This window comes from Colobus angolensis, unplaced genomic scaffold, assembly GCF_000951035.1.
Source record: "Colobus angolensis palliatus isolate OR3802 unplaced genomic scaffold, Cang.pa_1.0 Scaffold440, whole genome shotgun sequence".
NCBI classification, from domain to species: domain Eukaryota; kingdom Metazoa; phylum Chordata; class Mammalia; order Primates; family Cercopithecidae; genus Colobus; species Colobus angolensis.
Genome location: NW_012117822.1, coordinates 500,348 through 518,802, shown reverse-complemented (window position 1 = coordinate 518,802; position 18,455 = coordinate 500,348). Strand labels below are relative to the sequence as shown.

Sequence of the window (18,455 nt, the reverse complement as noted above, 5' to 3'; positions counted from 1 at the left end):
CACCGCGGCCCTCTTTGCGAAGGAGGTCTGTGTTTCTACCTCCTCTGCAGGCCCCGCCTGCTTCCTGCACTGTAAGTAGCGCGGGCCTGAGAACTTCCAGAAGTTCTCCAGGGTTCCCGCAGAGCGAGTTTTTCGCTGCCTATGAGCTGCAGCACCGCAGCGCTCCGGCTCGCGCGGACGCCAGCGCCTAGCCAGGTGACCTCGCTGTCTCGCCCCAGGTGCCGGCGCTGCACCAAGTGGCGTCAATGAAGCGCAGCCCGAGGAAGATGCGGCGCCCTGGAGAAAAGAAGGAGCCCCCGGGCGATTGTCCATGAGGTTGTGCCATACAATGCGGAGGACTGCAAGGTATCGCTTAAGGTACCCTGGAGGCTCCAGGGTCTGGACGGTTTCTGAAGTCTGGTCGGGGTCGGCTCTAGGTTTCCTTGCGAGCAGCCCTTGGTTTGGAGAAAGCCTGGAGTGGCCAGGGGGTTGCAGGCTTTCGGGGGGGTGTTCACAGTCCTAGAGGAGACCCTGCTAATGATGCGTCCACACAGCGCCTGCTTTATTTCGTTTGCTTGTCTGCCCAATCTGTTCTTGTTCCTGGACGACTGTAGTCCAGGGAAACCTACTCAAAAAGTATCTGTATCATTTGGCACAAATCGGGCAGCTGCCTAAAATCAGGACAATTTGGAATGTGTGCCGTTTCACTTGAACTTTTTTGTAGATTTTGTTTAGAACCAAGGAGCTGAATGGCTGTGTCTGGTTGTTGTCGGATAGCTATTTAAGAGTTTTGGGGGTTGAGAAGGCTTCTGGTCTAACAGAGTGAAACAGAGAAACCAGAGAAAATGTCCCCTGTAAAATGGAGGCAGGACGGGCGAATTCCTTCTTCGGGGTTGCGGGCGTCAGGAAATGCTGTGGAGGAGGTGACCTTTTGAAGATGGATGAGTGGCCTGAGGCTCTACCATAGGTACTTGTTTCTTATGCAGTTCTTGGGCCCTGAAGGCCGCACTAGCTACTACCTGATGGTGTAGTCTGAGGGATAAACGCTGTTGGGTGCTCAGAGTCCACCACTGGATTTCATCAGATTGTCAGCAGGAAAAAGGGGCTCTTTTAAAATGTTGAGACAACATTAAAAAGACTCTCCAAACCCTCCTCACAAATCTCTTTCAACAGTGGAATCATGTTAACAATTTCTTAGGAATTTTCCAGGTTAAAAAAAATGCTTACACGAAAACGCACATGTTAATAGTTCTTTTTTTATTTGCAAAAGTATGAACACAGATTTCCACTTTGATTTACTCACAAAATGTATTTTGGAATACACCAAAATATAAATCAGCACTTGGAAATTTACCAGTTCTCACCAGCTTCATAATATCCCACTGTGTCCAGAATTGGTGGGTTCCTGGTCTCACTGACTTCAAGAATAAAGTCGGGGACCCTCGCAGTGAGTGTTACGGTTCTTAAAGCTGGTGTGTCTGGAGTTTGTTCCTTCAGATGTTCAGATGTGTCTAGATCTTCTTCCTTCTGGTAGATTCATGGTCTGGCTGTCAGGAGTGAAGCTGCAGACCCTCATGGTAAGTGTTACAGCTCTTAAAGGCAGTGCCTCCGGAGTTGTTCCTTCTTCCCCATAGGTTTGTGGTGGCCGGGCTTCAGGAGTGAAGCTGCAGACCTTTTCCGTGAGTGTTACAGCTCTTAAAGGCAGGGTGGACCCAAAGAGTGAGTAGCAGCAAGATTTATTGTAAAGAGCTAAACAATAAAGCTTCCACAGTGTTGATGAGACCCAATCAGGTTCCCACTGGCTGGCACCTGCAGCCTGAACTGATCCCACCCACATCCTGCTGATTGGTCCATTTTACAGAGAGCTGATTGGTCTATTTTACAGAGAGCTGATTGGTCCACTTTACAGACTGCTGATTGGTCCATTTTGACAGAGTGCTGATTGGTGTATTTACAATTCCTTAGCTAGACATAAAAATTTTCCAAGTCCCCACTAGACTCAGGAGCCCAGCTGGCTTCACCTAGTGGATCCCGCACTGGGGCTGCCTGCCTGCGAAGCTGCCTGCCAGTCCAGAGCCTCACCTGCACTCCTCAGCCCTTGGGTGGTCGATGGGACCGGGCGCCACGGAGCAGGGGGCGGTGCCCATGGGGGAGGCTCCGGATGCACAGGAGCCCACAGTGACTGGGGTAGGGGGAGGCTTGGGCATGGCTGGCTGCAGGTCCGGAGCCCTGCCCCTCAGGGAGGCAGCTGAGGCCCACTGAAAATTCAAGCACAGCACTGGTGGGCCAGCACTGCCAGGGGACCCCCGGTGCACCCTCTGGAGCTGCTGGCCCAGGTGCTAAGTCCCTCACTGCCGGTGCAGGCCGGCTGCTCTGAGTGTGGGGCCCCAGAGTCCCCGCCCACCCAGAACTCCACTGGCCTGTGAGCACTGAGTGAAGCCCCGGTTCCCACCCGCACCTCTCCCTCCACACCTCCCCAGCAAGCAGAGGGAGCCGGCTCTGGCCTCGGACAGCCCAGAGAGGGGCACCCACAGTGCAGTGGGGGGCTGAAGGGCTGTTAAAGCCCTGCTGCTAGAGTGGATGCTGAGGCCGAGGAGGTGCCAAGAGTGAGGGCTGCTAGCACATTGTTACCTCTTACCACTGTATTAATAGATCATGATTTATTTAACCGGTCTTGCACTGATGGACACTCAAGCTGCTTTGTGTTTGCTTTGTTTTGCTATTATGCACCTGACTGAGTGTGTCTGTCAGTGTAGACGTGGCTTCTCTGTCTGTCTTTCCATTGATACTTTTGCAGGACTGTCAGTACGTTAAAGTCCTAGCAGGGTCAAGAGGTACATACAGCCTTAAGTTTGGTAGAAATTGCCAAATTCCTCTCTAAATAGGTCGCACAAGTTGGCACTGTTGCCAGCTGTGTGTGTGAATCTGGCATGCATGTATAGTAAATCACACACACCAAGTAGCCAGGCCTCCGAAGGTGAGTCTGTTGGCATGTCCACCTTGACCACAGACATTTTTTGTCCTTCTTAATATTAGCAAGGTAACTGTGGCCTTGTGGCTTACTCCAGAAAACTGAGTCACGAATGGATTTCACCCTCTAGGATAGTATCTTTACAATCAATATGGGACAGTAAGAAATTTTAAATTTCTAGTATCACCCATGTGGTTTCCTTCCTTCCTCCCTCCCTTCCTCCCTCCCTCTCTCTCTCTCCTTTTTTTTTCTCACACTGTCTCCCAGGCTGGAGTGCAGTGGCATGATCTCAGCTCACTGCAGCCTCTGCCTCCTGGGATCAAGCAATTCTCCTGCCTCTCAGCCTCCTGAGTAGCTGGGACTACAGGTGCACACTACCACGCCTGGCTAATTTTTGTATTTTTAGTAGAGAAGGGGTTTCAACATGTTGGCCAGGTTGGTCTCGATCTCTTGACCTCATGATCCACCTGCCTCAGCCTCTCAAAGTGCTGAGATTACAGGTGTGAGCCACCATGCCTGGCCTGTGGTTTCATTTTCTAGAGATATGTGCTGAGGGATTTCTCAGCACCAAGTCTCAAAATTATTTTTCTTTATGTTTCTAATTGTCCTTATTTAGATTTACTGCCTAAGTAGAACCACTTATGCTATTTAAGGCTTTTTAAAATTTTTTTTATTTTTCCTGAGACAAAGTCTTGCTCTGTCGCCCAGGCTGCAGTGCAGTGGCACGATCTCAGCTCACTGCAAGTTCCGCCTCCCGGGTTCACGCCATCCTCCTGCCTCAGCCTCTCGAGTAGCTGGGACTACAGGCACCGGACACCATGCCCTGCTAATTTTTTGTATTTTTAGTAGAGACGGGGTTTCACCATGTTTGCCAGGATGGTCTCAATCCCCTGACCTTGTGATCCGCCTGCCTTGGCCTGCCAAAGTGGCTTACAGGCGTGAGTCACTGCGCCTGGCCTGTTTAAGGCTTTTTATTTATTTATTTTTATTCTAGTTTGCAGATTGAGGGATTTATATATTTTATTTCATTAACTGTGGTACTTTCAGATCATCTTGTAAAAATCTCAGTGGTTGTACTCAGTACCAAGAAACATATATAATACTGTGAAGGGCTTTTTGAACTCTAGAGGGTTTTTGGTGGTTTCCTAATTTAAAAGAAAAGCTGTATAACATATTTTCTCCAGCGCATACACAGTATCTCAGGAACACTAACAAAACTGAAGGATCACAGAAAACTTACAAGATGAGAAATGTGGAAAAAGAACCATTGGACTGATGCTCTTAGCCTTTTCCAGTTATTTTCTTTCAAGACAGTGAATACTTTACCATTTGACCTTCCAATTGTTATCTCTCACCTTAGTTTCCAACCTTTTGGCCACATTGCTGTTTATATGTGTTTCATTAAAGCAACCTAAAACAGATATGTATGGTATTTCTGTTTTAAGGGGTTTAGTTAGAATTAGCTTACCTAAAAGTGATCTAGTCTATTATGTTCTGAATCTAATCACATAGTTCAGAATCACAAGGAATCTGAAGTGACTCTGTGACAAGATGAAACTACATTAAATGAATATATAACTTGTCTAAGTGACATCCTTGGCTTACTTTCAGAACTTTAAGAAATCTTTTCAAAGCCTGACAATATGTCAGGTAGTAATTGAGAAGATCTAGTACATCTGATATGCTCATGTGAAGTATTTAGATGCTATTTTGTCATTGTGAATTCAATAGTGTCTTGTGAGCATCTGAACCCAGTACTCCCTCTCAAGAGTGTGGAATTGGGTTTGTGCTGACAGCACATTGCTGAACAGACATCCTAAACTGCTCTTTCTGGCACTAGGGAGTGGGCAGCACAATCCCTTTATTACCCAAATCACGTATCAAATTGAAGTGCCAGAACACTTCCAAACAGATTTAGATCAACATTTTCTTTGATAGCATGAGATATGGAGCATACCCTATTTCTACAATAATCCCATTTTACATTTATTACTGAATATGTGTAAATTTGGAAGTGGTTGGATGCTCATTGTCATATCCTGTAGTCACTAAAGCCATATGTAGCTTATATAGAATTCTTTTTTATAAGTTAAAAAGTAACATATCTCAGTTTAAGAGACTACCATAGAAGAGTGATTTGTTAAGTACTGTTCTTTGATTCTAGAAGCAAAATCCAAAGTTCAAAAATTTAAGAAATTAAGTTTTATTTATTCCAATTTGACATTTACTGAATAAATCCTCATATCCTAAATCATTTCTTAGCTATATTAAGGTACGTTAAATACTTTAATACATCATTTTAATTGATAGCTTTTCTCTTCAGTAGTGAGAAATGCTCTAGTTATCCTTAAAATAACAAACTAGAGTTTGAACGCGTATATTATCATGTGGCATATGTGACTAGTTATGATCAATGGTAGAATTAAAGCAAGTATCTGATTCATTTGTTTGGGGAAGATTTCCACATTTGCTTGGCAACAAAGAAGAAGGCCTTTTATTTCTAAGCATATATGAGTTTATGGTCAAAAAATAAAAGCATTTATTTCATATACTGGACAATTTAGGGGCATTTTTTCATACCTTCTTTGTATCTGTAAATATTTTGTGTATATTTCAAGAAACACTTTTACTTTATTATAAGCACAATAAAGAATGTTGGATAATAAATTATTTAAGGCTATAAAATGATTAACTTTTAGTCATAAGTTTTGCATATGTTTGGTTGTTGTAATGGTGTTTAAATACCTCTAGGTGGATTTTGAAGGAAGTGCATATGGATTACAAAACTTTAAGAAACAAAAGATATTAAACAATTGTGATGACATGAACACCTTCCCTTCCCAATATGCTGTAGGAAAAGGTCAATTTGAGTGGATGGAGATGTTCCCTGAAGATTTCCTTCCTGGAGGTAACAAAACATTACAATGCATCTTCTAGAAATCCTTCAACCCATTCAATTCACTGGAAAGAGTGGAACAAAGTGATTCTTAAGGGTAATTAGTTTCAATTATAAAGAGCTTGTATATTTCACTTCGAAATGTGGGTTTTCCTACACACCAGCACTCCTCAACTTCTTCTACTGAAATATAGCAAAGCATAGTGCAGAGATCTAGGACACCCCACAACAAGCACAGACTTTATTTGAATTTTTAGATAGACTGTAAAAATGCACATATATTTATGCACTCTTCTATTCATTCCATTGAGGTTATTAACCTCTTTCCATTGAGGTTATTCTACACCTAAATTATTATCATTGAAGCAAATTGACACTTCAAGAAGGTGTAATATCCCCCCACAGTAATGTTTTCCAGAGCCAGCCTTGTACACTCTGCCTTGTTTAAGCAGTTCAACTGAAGGCAATGAGGGAGGTGGATGCCCCAGAGATGGAGGCAGTGAGGTGGTGTGATAAGACCTGCACTATATAAGATAATTCCGTCAATATTGTAGAAGATGGATTAGAAGTGGAAGCCAAGCTAAAAAGTTATTTTGATAGTAAACAGAGGATAAGAGTTCACCAGGGTTGTGAGGCTACAATAAGGAGACAGGGAGAGGTTCAAGAGATAATGGAGTGTAAAGTCAATAGTACCTAACAGCAGAGTAAATGGGAAGAGAAAGAGGCAGGGAGTTGGAACTGACTTTGAAATTCTTAAATTTAGGAGATTAGGCTAATAATATAAACATCCCCCAAAAGGAAGAATATGAGAAAACAGAAAGGAAGTGAGTGCCAAGGTGTGAGATTTGGTCACAGTGAGTTTGAAAGGCCCAGGGGACATCCACTTGGAAATATCCAGCAGGCATTATCTACAATCTTCTACAATATCTGGAAATATCCAGAAATGTAGAATGAAAGGGGCTGCCCTACAGGAGCATGATTGCATAGGAAGTTGACGAGACAGTGGAAATGCATGAAAATACTTTAGGGGATCACAAAATTGCTAGTTAAGGTAGCTAAGAGTAGAGTACAAACATCAAGAGAGATGGCAGAGGAAAAGCCAGAAAAAGATGAAGATAGCAATGGATAAAAGATTGATGATACTCAAGTCATGGGCGAAATTACTGGGACAGAAGAGTTAGAAGAAGCTCTGGCCACAAAGAGATCTAGTAGGAAGGAGATCACGATCAAGCCGCTACATTAGAAGGCCCCAGTGACCTCTGTAAAAATGATTTCTGAAAAGTGATGAGGATAAAAGCAAAATTCAAGTTACTTAATTAGTGAATGGGAGTTTGTAAATATAGATCTCTGTTTAAGTTTGGTGCCAAATGGAATGATGAATGGAGTGATTCTTCTTGATCAGACAAAACAGTCAAGAGATGTGTGTATGTGTGGGTGTGCCCATGCATGTGTGTGTGTGTGCTCCTGCATGTGTGTGTGTGTTGTTTAGAATGAAGCACTTAGATGAATGAAAGGAATAGTGGAGAGATATATTTTAAAAAGGAGAGAAACAGGAAAGGTGGCTATATGGTTCCAAGTACCATAGATGGTCCCCAAATCATATTTATGAGAGAATACTTTTTCTCCCTTCCTGGACTTTAAAGATACACTGCCACTAATTCACAAGGTTGATACAGCAGACAGACATGTCCATTTTAGAATAGCTATAGGACTTTGCAGGATGAAAGGACATATTACTTATATGCTGAGCTCACAGGGTACATAGTGCCATATATCATATTGTAACAATTTGTGGAAACCAGGTGTGGCATCAGGGGCTCAAGCTCAAATTCTAGTTTTGTGGTTTATTAGTGGTGTGTTTTTTTTCTTATTAACATTTTCAGAGCCATTCCTACAGGCCAGGCACTCTGCTGTGATCTTTAAAGATACGATTTAATACTATTGTCCCAGTAACACTATAACATTGCAAGGTCTTTCTCTCTCTCTCTCTCTCTCTCTCTGTGTGTGTGTGTGTGTGTGTGTGTAGACATATGAATATTTTTTATGAATTTTGAACATGAGAAAGCTGAGGTTCAGAGAGGCATGGTAACTTTCATACCTCCATACTGGCTCTGTGATGTTGGCAAGACTTTTAACCTCTCTGGACCTCAGCATCTTCCTCCTTCTGAACATTTGTCATGGTGATGCCCGGCAGGCTGTTGGGGCTTGAATGAAATAATGGTCACGTGAACTTCGTAGAGTGCCCAGTATATAGTTCTTTCTTTTACATAATCTCAATATTTTATCACAATACCCGAACTCATATAGATAAAAACATGTAGCAATAGGAGGATCTTTTTCTTATAAATGCTACCGATAGAAATTTAACTCACTTGATAAAGTCAGTACCATGCTTCTATATATTCCCATTAGGTGCCCATTAAATGTTTCATGAGAATTGAAGCTATGTTTTTAATTACCATAGGAAAGATGCAGCTGATGTCAGTTGCACTTGGCACTGAGTTTGGAGTGGATAGGCACTCAGGAGGTGTTGAATACAGTCCAAGCAAAATCTAATCCATATTTTGGTTTCTTTTTCTAGTACTGAATACAATTATTATGGATGATTATGGAAATAGCCTTCTGCACTGTGCTGTAGAAGAAAACCAAATTGAAAGCGTTAAGTTTCTTCTCAGCAGAGGAGCAAACCCAAACCTCCGAAACTTCAACATGATGGCGCCCCTCCACTTAGCTGTGCAGGGGCACGCACAACGAGGTGATGAAGGTAAGGCTACTGGCCGGCTCTGATGGGCCTGACTGGTGGTGCAGGTGCTGGGACCCAGATCCAGCTCTCTCTGCCTGCGCCAGGATGAGCACCTTCTAAGCTTCCAGGTCAAACAATATATAATAATTACTTTTGCTCTACTTCTCACCAACTAATGATGATAATGATGATTAGTTCTAACTTTATTGAATAGTTCTTATTTACCAAGCACTTTTTAAGAACTTTGTGTGTGTTCGTTTATTAAATTCTCATCTAAATAAGCCCTCTATGAAGAAAGATCTAATAAAATACTAGGATTCTCATTTCATAGCTGAGTATGCTGAGGTGCCAAAAGAATTTGAATAGCTTGCCTAATGGTACATCACAAGTAAAACTGCAAGACTAAGGAATTTTGTTTTCATCTTTATGTTTTCAAGTTTAGGCTTTATCACTTTTACCTGACCGATTTAATGACAAAAGAAGAAGGTAATGAGAGCCTCAATGAAAGCAGAAAACTTAATTATGATTTGCTGTTTTAGTTAGAGTGTATGGCCTATTGAAAAGATCAGTTCGCTGAAGACATGACAGTACCATTGGGAAACATCTTATTGGTTTTCAAGGTATAAGAGTAAGCTTGGTCAAGTAGAGGAAATCCTGGAAAATTGCTAAAGGATAAGAATTAGGCCATGGCTTTTAAACTACGTCTCAAAGTCTGTCAGATACACTAGAATACAAACATGCTTAACTGATGAAGAATGGAATTTACAAATGGATCATGTTCCAGAAGTTCATTTCTAAGGTAGATTATTTGGAACTTATAATAAATTTTCCTATAGAAATATTATTGTGAATAATGATTTGGCTATTGTGGTACGTTCCAAGAAAACCAGCTTCTCTATAAATCACCAATGAGATGCATTAGTTTCCAGCTCCCTTTAGCCCAAAGACCTTTCTCTCAGCCTTCTGAGACCTTGACTCCTTTACATTTGACCTGAAGGGTATGAGAGGAGCCACTTTCTGCTTTCCTACTGTACCTTGTATATGGCTCTATCAAAATTCTTAACACATTATATTGGAATCAAATATTCATGTGCTTTTTTTGCCCACTGGGTAATTATCCTTGAAGGAGGGTTGTGTCTTGTTAATCCAAATATCTCGTATTCCTCAGCACTGTGGTGGCAAATGATGAACGAATGAGTAAATAGGAGTTCTGGCTGACTGAGAAGGGGCGAGCTGAACTCTCAGTAGCTATGAGATAGGTCAGAATGGCTCCCTGAAGAGGATACTAGAAAGTCCTCTGGAAACAAGCTGCTTTGTTGTTGTTGTTTTATTAAATATCTGCATTATTCATGAGCTAAGTGCTGTTTCCATACCATCTGGGTTGGGCTACTAGTGACTGCAGGGACTCCCACAGAGATGTCACATATTTCCTCATGGATCTCTTGCTCCCTCTGAAGGCTCTTTTCAAGAACACATGCCTATTAACTCAATTAATATTGGCTCTGAAAATGTGGTTTGGGAACTGAAGGCAGATAACTGTTGAATGACTATTGTTAATTAGAAAGCAGAAATCTCTAGACCAACAAATACAGAAAGGTAGGTATCACATAGAAATAGAAAATAAAGCTCCTAACTGATTCATAAATTCAGTGATGGACATAAAACAAATTTTTCTGATGACACCAGAACAAGCTGAAAAATAGAGTTCTAAGTAAAACTGACTCTCCCCTACTTGGTCTTATCAACCACGACTATGTGTAAAAATATTTTCAAACTCCTCTGGCTCACCAGAGATGACAGGAATAGAAGGAGGAGAAGGTATTTTGGAATGTCTCCCCTCATGCTTGCAAACAGCAATCCTCTCTACCTGCCTCTCCCAGTTATGCCCATGTTCCAGCCTGTACCCACCCAGCCCCTGCCAGTTTAGAAGCTGCTCTATGGACTGCTCCACTGACCTTCCCTCAAACCTTCCTCTGCTGCCTATAATGGTTGTAAAGTAAAAAACTGTCATTCACGCATCACTTCAAGTTCTTGCACAATGATTTATGGTATGCATAATATTCCCTGGGACACATTGGCCTGGGGATTAGGGGGTGGTTTTGTCTCTCAGTGGCCTGCAGGCCTTAGTCCTTGGGGCTTTACTTCAAAGTATCCAGTTGTTTGACCCTTCCATGAGGCTTTCCAGATTCTCATCAAAAGGACCTGTGGAGAGCTCACCTCCGAACCTTCTGGACTTGCCTGGTCATGACTGAATTTGAAGTAGCTGCACAGTTTAGTTGCTGTCTCTGGGATCCCTGCCACATACAATTTAACACAGCTTTTTGAAAGATTGTGCTTTTGGTGGCACAGTAATAACAGCCTAATAAATGCTACACATTTATAGTCTATGATTCTAGGAGGGCAAAGAGAGAAAAGCCTCTTCTTTGATAGGTTATTTTCCATATGAATCTACAGCTTCTTAAGAACAGAATGCAAAGGTGCCTATAGTCCATGGAAGGAACCTTGTGTTCTCATTTCCCTTTAATTCCTCCATCATTTTCCCACATATTTTTATGTACTAAAATCTCAGTTTAATTTTCATTTATGAGCAGAGCTAATTAGTAAACCTAATTCATTTACTGACACTCACATGGGGAATGTTCTGTTAACAAGAGGCTCTGGTAAAAAGTTGTATACTTTTTTAAAGAAGTCAATATTTTTGAGAAACAGCTTATTTAATAAATTCTTTTAACATTATTTAATTATAAGGACATGCCATTGTTTGTCATAGTCTTTCTGCAAGAGAAAAAGCCTCTAGTAGGCCAGTTTAAAGATTTGATAAGATATTTAGATGAGATAATTTTATTACATTGAATATTAAAGAAAGACTTGTCAAAGATCTATAGATACTTGGGCAAAATTCAGCTGGCCATCAACCAGATGAGGCAGTAACAGGTCTTCAGTGAAATTTCATCAGAAAAATTACTTGACCATTTTATCAGGATGCTAATTTCTTCTCTCTCTTTCTCTCTCTTTCCCTTCCTTCCTTCCACCCTCTCTCCTTCTCTCCCTTTCTCTTTCCCTTCCTTCCTTCCTTCCTTCCTTCCTTCCTTCCTTCCGCCCTCTCTTCTTCTCTCCCTCTCTCCTTCTCTCCCTCTCTCCTTCTCTCTCTCTCTCTTTCTCTCTTTCTTCTTTTTTTTTTCTCGCACTGTCTCCCAGGCTGGAGTGAGGTGGCATGATCTCAGCTACTGCAACCTCTGCCTCCTGGGTTCAAACAATTCTCCTGCCTCAGCCTCCCAAGTACCTGGGACTACAGGCTTGTGCCATCAAGCCCAGCTAATTTTTGTATTTTTAGTAGAGATAGGGTTTCATCATGTTGGCCAGGCTGGTCTCGAACTCCTGACCCCAAATGATCCATCTGCCTCAACCTCCGAAAGTGCTAAGATTACAGGCAGGAACCACTGTGCTTGGCCAGGATGCTAATTTCTTACATTGCAGAAAAAGTTTCCATTCCAGACCAAGTTTGAATTCATTGAGTTAAGCCATACCAAAGTGTTATGCAAAACTCTGTTTTGTTTACTGAAGAGAATAGAGTTTCCATTGACATTTCCTAGGATGCTTGCAATCTAGGTAAAAGAAAAATTTTACCTAGACTAGAAGGGGAAAAGAAACCATTTCCTTCCTGCCTCCCTCCTTCCTCTCTGTCTCTCTTACTTTCTTCCTTCTTCCCTTCCTGACTTCCTCCTTCACTGCTAACACATTCTAAATGGCTCCATAAATTTATTTTTCTGAAAATATTAGTTAACATAGCTTCACTAATACAAGTCAGAAGTATTAAGTGAAGCTATGATAACTAGTATCTACAATTCTTACTCTATTTACAATGCCACAACTCATTATCACCTTAATTGTTGTGACATTGAAATCATGGTTATTTCATCTATTTGAGAAATTTACTTAGTACCCACAGTGTGCAGAATGTTGTGCTAGATTGTGTGGGAGAAGGAAGAAAAAAGATAAATAGACATGGTCCCTGGCATCTGAGAATTTAAAATCTAGTGGAAGACAAGTACTTTATTTGGAAATCTGTAAAATTTTGACAATTATTCTCCACTTTTTTGTAGGTCTTGCTCGAGCATAGAAGTACTGATGTTAATTTGGAAGGAGAAAATGGAAACACAGCTGTGATGATTGCATGCACCAAAAATAATAGTGAAGCACTGCAGATTTTGGTTTGTATATTTTTCATATCTTTCTGCTTTCTTTATCTTTTCATGAATACAACATGGATTATTATTATTTACAAAAGCTGTTAAGTTTTTCTCCTTAGAAAAACATAAAATACAGAAACTATGTCAGAAAAAAAAATTGTTCTATGTGTTTTTGTATATGCACTCCCTGCCTTAAGTGGATCTGAGATTGCTTATAGAAGACTAATAGGAAAGCAGTAATGAAAACCATGAGAAATTCAAAGTGAAAAGAAAAGATAGGCAGGAAAAATTAAGATGAAGCTGGTGGTCAAGATAGAATGCAAAATACAAAGTATAATGGCCTGTAGGTTATAAAGATGGTTCGTACATTTGATTCTGAGCTTCTGAATTGTCAAAGGAAAGATGAATATAGTCAGTTCCAGACTTATCGGGCCTGTAAAATAAAAGCCAAAGGAAACACAGCCACTCCTGAAGACCTGAAGAAATTATGGCCACGTGTTCCCAAAAACAGTGCCCTGAGTGATGAAGTGACAAAGGTTCTTAGCCACATGCCTGAGAGTAGAGCCAGCCTTGTCTCCGGTGAGGCTTCCTGGTGTGGTCCAGTGAAGCGATGGAGATGCTTGTCTACATGACTTCCTCCTGCTTCTGGCAGTGCTCTATCTGAGTGTGCTGTTAGAATCCCAGCAAATAGCCTTGTTTCAAATATTCCTTAATCACTTGCATGTTATCCAGACCAGGATCTTTATTTTTACCACTTGATTTTGCCTCTTTGCCATCCCAGAGAGTAAGAAAATGAGATAAAATAATTTTAAAATATTTGCCTAATGTTTAAATGTACCATACATATATGTTTTAGCACTTTTACTAGATGTACTTAGAGACAGGTAAATACTCTAAGCTTTCATGATTGGACCAAAAAGAGAATAAATGATAAAGAGAATAAAAATAAATTAATTAACCCTCAAACCAATAATTTAGGAAAAGAACCTTAAATTAACCAAAGGAAAATTGGTATAAAGAAATAGTAAAGTTGAAAGTCCTCCAGAAAACAACGTATTTTTAAAGTCTGACTTCCTTGCAAATTTAATTTTTATGTGTATAGTGTATGATAATACTGCTCAAAAAGCTTTTACTTAACAATATTCTTTTTATTATCATTATTATTATTTTGAGATGGAGTTTCACTCTGTCACCCAGGCTGGAGTACAGTGACACATCTTGGCTCACTGCAGCCTCCACCTCCCGGGTTCAAGCGATTCTCCTGCCTTACCCTCCTGAGTAGCTGGGACTACAGGAGCGCGCCACCACAAATTTTTGTATTTTTAGTAGAGATGGGGTTTTGCCATGTTAGCCAGGCTGGTCTCGAATTCCTGACCTCGGGTGATCCACCCACCTCGGCCCCCCAAAGTGCTGGGATTACAGGCAGGAGCCAACGTGCCTGGCCAACAATATTCTTTAATAATATAATTTTGTAAAGTACACCTTCCATTTCTGGACTATATTATTTCTGAGCTATTATATATTATAGAAACTAAACTATCTCTAAAAGCTGAGATTGCAGGTGGTATTTGATTCTACACACATTTCTGTTTACTCAAAATATTTCCTTTTGAAATAATTAAAAGTACTTAAGATAAAACTAAAGGTTAATGATCTATAGAAAATGGTAGTTTAAAATGATTGGCTCAGATTATCAACGTAATATAACACTTAGTTCTAATGCCTTTTTAGTGAAGAACTATTATTAGTGAAAATACTTGATTTTCATGGCTTAACAAGACTGCTGGCATATTCATTTATTAATTTTACATAAATGGAAAAGCATTTGGGAAACATTGTCATTTTATTTGCATAAGAAATTGAAAATGGGTATAGAAGTCATGATAATGTCTTTGAAATTTTTATTAATTGCATTGAAAAATATGTTGACTTTAGTTTGCTGGGGTATCAAGGTTTATATTTTTGCATCTATACTGTTACTTCTTTGGAAGATATAAAATGTCCCTATTTCAGAATCTTTGCTTAGTTCAAAATTACTTTCATGCTTAGATTTTATAATATATAAAGCTCTGTATGTACTTTTACATAGACATACAATGTAGTTTGTGATTTGGGGTTTAACTGGTGTCATTTTTAGTTTTGTCTTTTCTTCAGCTTAACAAAGGAGCTAAGCCATGTAAATCAAATACATTTGGATGTTTTTCCTATTCATCAGGCTGTACTTTCGGGTTCCAAAGAATGCATGGAAATAATATTAAAGCTTGGTGAGTAGAGGCTTTTCCATATATACACTATAAATAAGTCTACTCTGGTGGGTGCTATTAATTTGAAAAATATTTAACCAAATTTACCATAGGCTTGTATGTGTCTCAGTGTCCTTCCTTTTTAAAAAATAAAAATAAAAAACCCTCCCTATTATTTATTTTATATATTTGCTATGTTGAATGCTATTTTCTTATAAAGGTGAAGAGCATGGGTATAGCAGACGGTCTCACATCAACTTTGTGAATAATGGGAAAGCCAGTCCTCTCCACCTGGCTGTGCAAAATGGTGACTTGGAAATGATCAAAATGTGCCTGGACAATGGTGCACAAATAGACCTCGTGGAGGTAACTCTTCATATTCTATATGACACATTTATCTTAGGGTTGTCATAAGCATATAAATGCTTTATAGCTTTTTTACAGTTAATTTACATTGAAATACACACAAGAAATAAATATTATTTCCTTCTGCTTCTGCAGAAGCAGAACAAGAGAGTACCCCAAGTTTCAATCTATGTAAAGAATTTTGAGACCTCCTCAAAACAATTTCAGACACAAATGCAGATAGAATAAAGACTATGTCTAGTTCAATTGCCATTACATAAGTTAAGGCCTACCCTCAGAAGATGATAATGTTCAGCCAGAAACATTAAAGCCCAATCATGAATGTCTTTGGTTTTATTTCTATTCAGAAGAGTTACCATTTTTAAAACTAAGGACCACTTAACTAATTTCTAAAAATATGTCTATGAAAATGCTGACTGTGTTTGGCATACAACCTTATTCTGGGCATCTCTGACCAAAAGTGTAGAGTTTGGGCCCTTTTTCCTTCAGTGTCTGGATTTTGGGTGGCAACAAGCTCCCCTCCAAGATACTGCAAAGGCCTGTGCTTTCTGGAGGAAGAGAAGATTGGTTATTAATTTCATGTAGCTTCTGGACACTAATCCTAAGTCCTTTCAATATAGAAATAAGAGCTGCCACTCTTGGTGTGAATTCTGAAGTCACTTCATACACTGAATGCTTACAGCAGCCCATACTTGCGTAAATATTGACAGCAAAGTAAAATTGTGTGCATGCAAACAAAACAGATTTGAGGACTGGATTTGCAAATTTTCATCTAGACTCGTATTATCTAATATGGGAGCCACTAGTCACATGTGGCTACCTGAATTAAAACTAGTTAAAATTAAATGAAGTTTATAATTTTTTCAGTCACACTAGACACATTTCAAGTGCTCAGTAGCCCATTTGACTTGCAGCTCTTATATTGAACACCACAGGTAGAAGACATTTTTGTCACTGCAGAAAGTTCTATTGGGCAACACTGCTCAAGGCCAGTGAGGAATTTTCATTCAACTTCAATGAGTTCATTTCTCTACACTGAAGTCTTTGGTACAGACCATGGCAGCAGCCATCACCAGTTAAATCTACAAGGCTTACTCAGCACTTGGAGTGTGAAGGATGCAGACTCATGGGGATTTTAGGCCCTCAACACTGATGATGGCAACTGACTCACCTTTGCTGTGAGAACTTTAGCTCTCCTGGAGTATGTTACATTTTGCTATTTGTATAGTTCATAATCAATAGTCCAGTGATCTAATAGTAACTACACCGCAGTTATAACAATTGTTGCATATGTATGTGTTTCTTAATTTTAATTTTTAAAATAGGCAATACTTCTATCAGAAAGAAAATGTATCTTTTTTTTTTTTTTTTGGTCTCCACCATCAGAATAAGGATAGGAGGAAATAAGATCTATGTGGCATCTAAAAAGAAATAGACAATATATAACAATGGGCAAGTATAATTTAAATTAAATACGCTCACTTGGATAAATACAATGCACTCAGTGTCAAACCAGCACGAGATTTTATGATGTCTTAATAACTTAGCAAACCTTACCTTAGATATAAGTGAGCTGAGTGGGGCTCTTCAGGAAGGCAAATGGCCTGATGGGAAATTATTTTGCATAGAAAGTTTGAAAGTCAGATGAACCAAACAGGAGAACATAAGAAATCAGATACTGAGATTAAGACAAACAGGAGCCAGTGAGAGGATATTTTCATTAATGGTTCATGCAAGAGTAGAGTTTCCTTAGAAACTCTATTAGCACAGCTACAAACACGTTGGATACTTTGTCTTATTTACTCCTCATTTGGGTGCTATTTAAACTTACATTGTACTTATATACCTTAAGGGGTAGGTTTGCCATATTTGTTATTAGTTTAAAAGCAGAGTTACAAGATTTTGAAACATAATAAGAGGATTTTTTTAGTGAACGCACATGGAAAACAACTATGTGTATGTGTCTCTAGTATAGTTTTTGAATATTAGTAACATTTTAATTAAATGAATTCCTCTTACAAATATGTTTCCAAATTTTTCATTTTAGCTTGAGAAAAACATTAATTTTAAATGGAAAAAAAGTCACATCTACATGGAAATTTAGTTGAGATCTCAAAATACAATAGTTAGATCCTGCCAGGTTTTTTTTCCCCCCAAGAATAGCTAGATATGTAGCTTTATGGGTTCCACTGGGCATCCAACTGACAATGAATATTTGCAACAGGGGGTTCTTTAATTCCCCAAGAATATTGTATACAAATATATCTCAATTACTTTTCAAATGGTTGGGGTAGGAATAAGCTGAAAATAAAAACAGTGAACTTAGAAATATTCAGTTGCTGACACAGTACTAGTTTTTAAACTGTAATCTCTGGCTGCTTGAATCATAATTATTGTGGTTCGTTTATTAAAATGAAGGTTCCTAAGGCCCATCTTAGACCTACTAACCCAGAATATTTGGGATTAGAGCTAGGAATTTAATTTTTAAATAAGCCTCTCAGAGGATTTTTATGAACACCAAAATAGAAAAAGTCTAATACAGTGCTGATGAAAATTACAGCAGAAGGTTTTCCAAAATGTAGGTGGGTATTCAGTGCAAAAATGTAGAAGTTGTTTGGTGAAATAATTTTGAAAACTACAAACAAATCAAAGTTAATACAATGAAGCTAAAACAAGAAACCCTAACTTCTACCAAAAAGTTGTTCGAGAAAGATGATTTTTTTTTTTTATTTTTAAAGAGAGAGAAAGATGGAGAGAAAAATTGAGCAGAATAATGTCTGAGAATTTTCCAGAAATAAAAGATATAACTTATCAAATTAAAAAAAAATATTCTCCAGGGGCTAAGAAGACCATCCTGGCTGCATCATTTTTACTTGCAAAATGTTAAACAGTAGTGGTATTAATCAACAGTCTAAATAAAGGACAGTCTAAATAAACTGCTATATCCATACAGTAGAATATGAAGCAGTATTTAAAAACAATGTTACTGATAATCTTTAAATAACTTTGATATATTTCCAGGCTATTATGTTGAATAAATAAGCAAGTGGAAGACATAAGTTGAGTA

The 18,455-nt window shown here is 39.3% G+C and overlaps 1 protein-coding gene across 1 annotated transcript in view; it reads left to right on the top strand.

Moving 5' to 3' along the window:
• Positions 1 to 245: 245 nt before the first annotated feature.
• Positions 246 to 18,455, top strand: part of LOC105522838 (transient receptor potential cation channel subfamily A member 1-like) — a 43,044-nt gene continuing 24,834 nt past the window's right edge. The window contains 10 exon segments of the mRNA XM_011957433.1: positions 246 to 302; positions 304 to 357; positions 5,702 to 5,858; positions 8,428 to 8,585; positions 8,587 to 8,610; positions 12,693 to 12,800; positions 14,934 to 14,978; positions 14,980 to 15,043; positions 15,243 to 15,388; positions 17,915 to 17,966. Of these exon segments, the coding sequence (XP_011812823.1) occupies positions 246 to 302; positions 304 to 357; positions 5,702 to 5,858; positions 8,428 to 8,585; positions 8,587 to 8,610; positions 12,693 to 12,800; positions 14,934 to 14,978; positions 14,980 to 15,043; positions 15,243 to 15,388; positions 17,915 to 17,966 (865 nt within the window).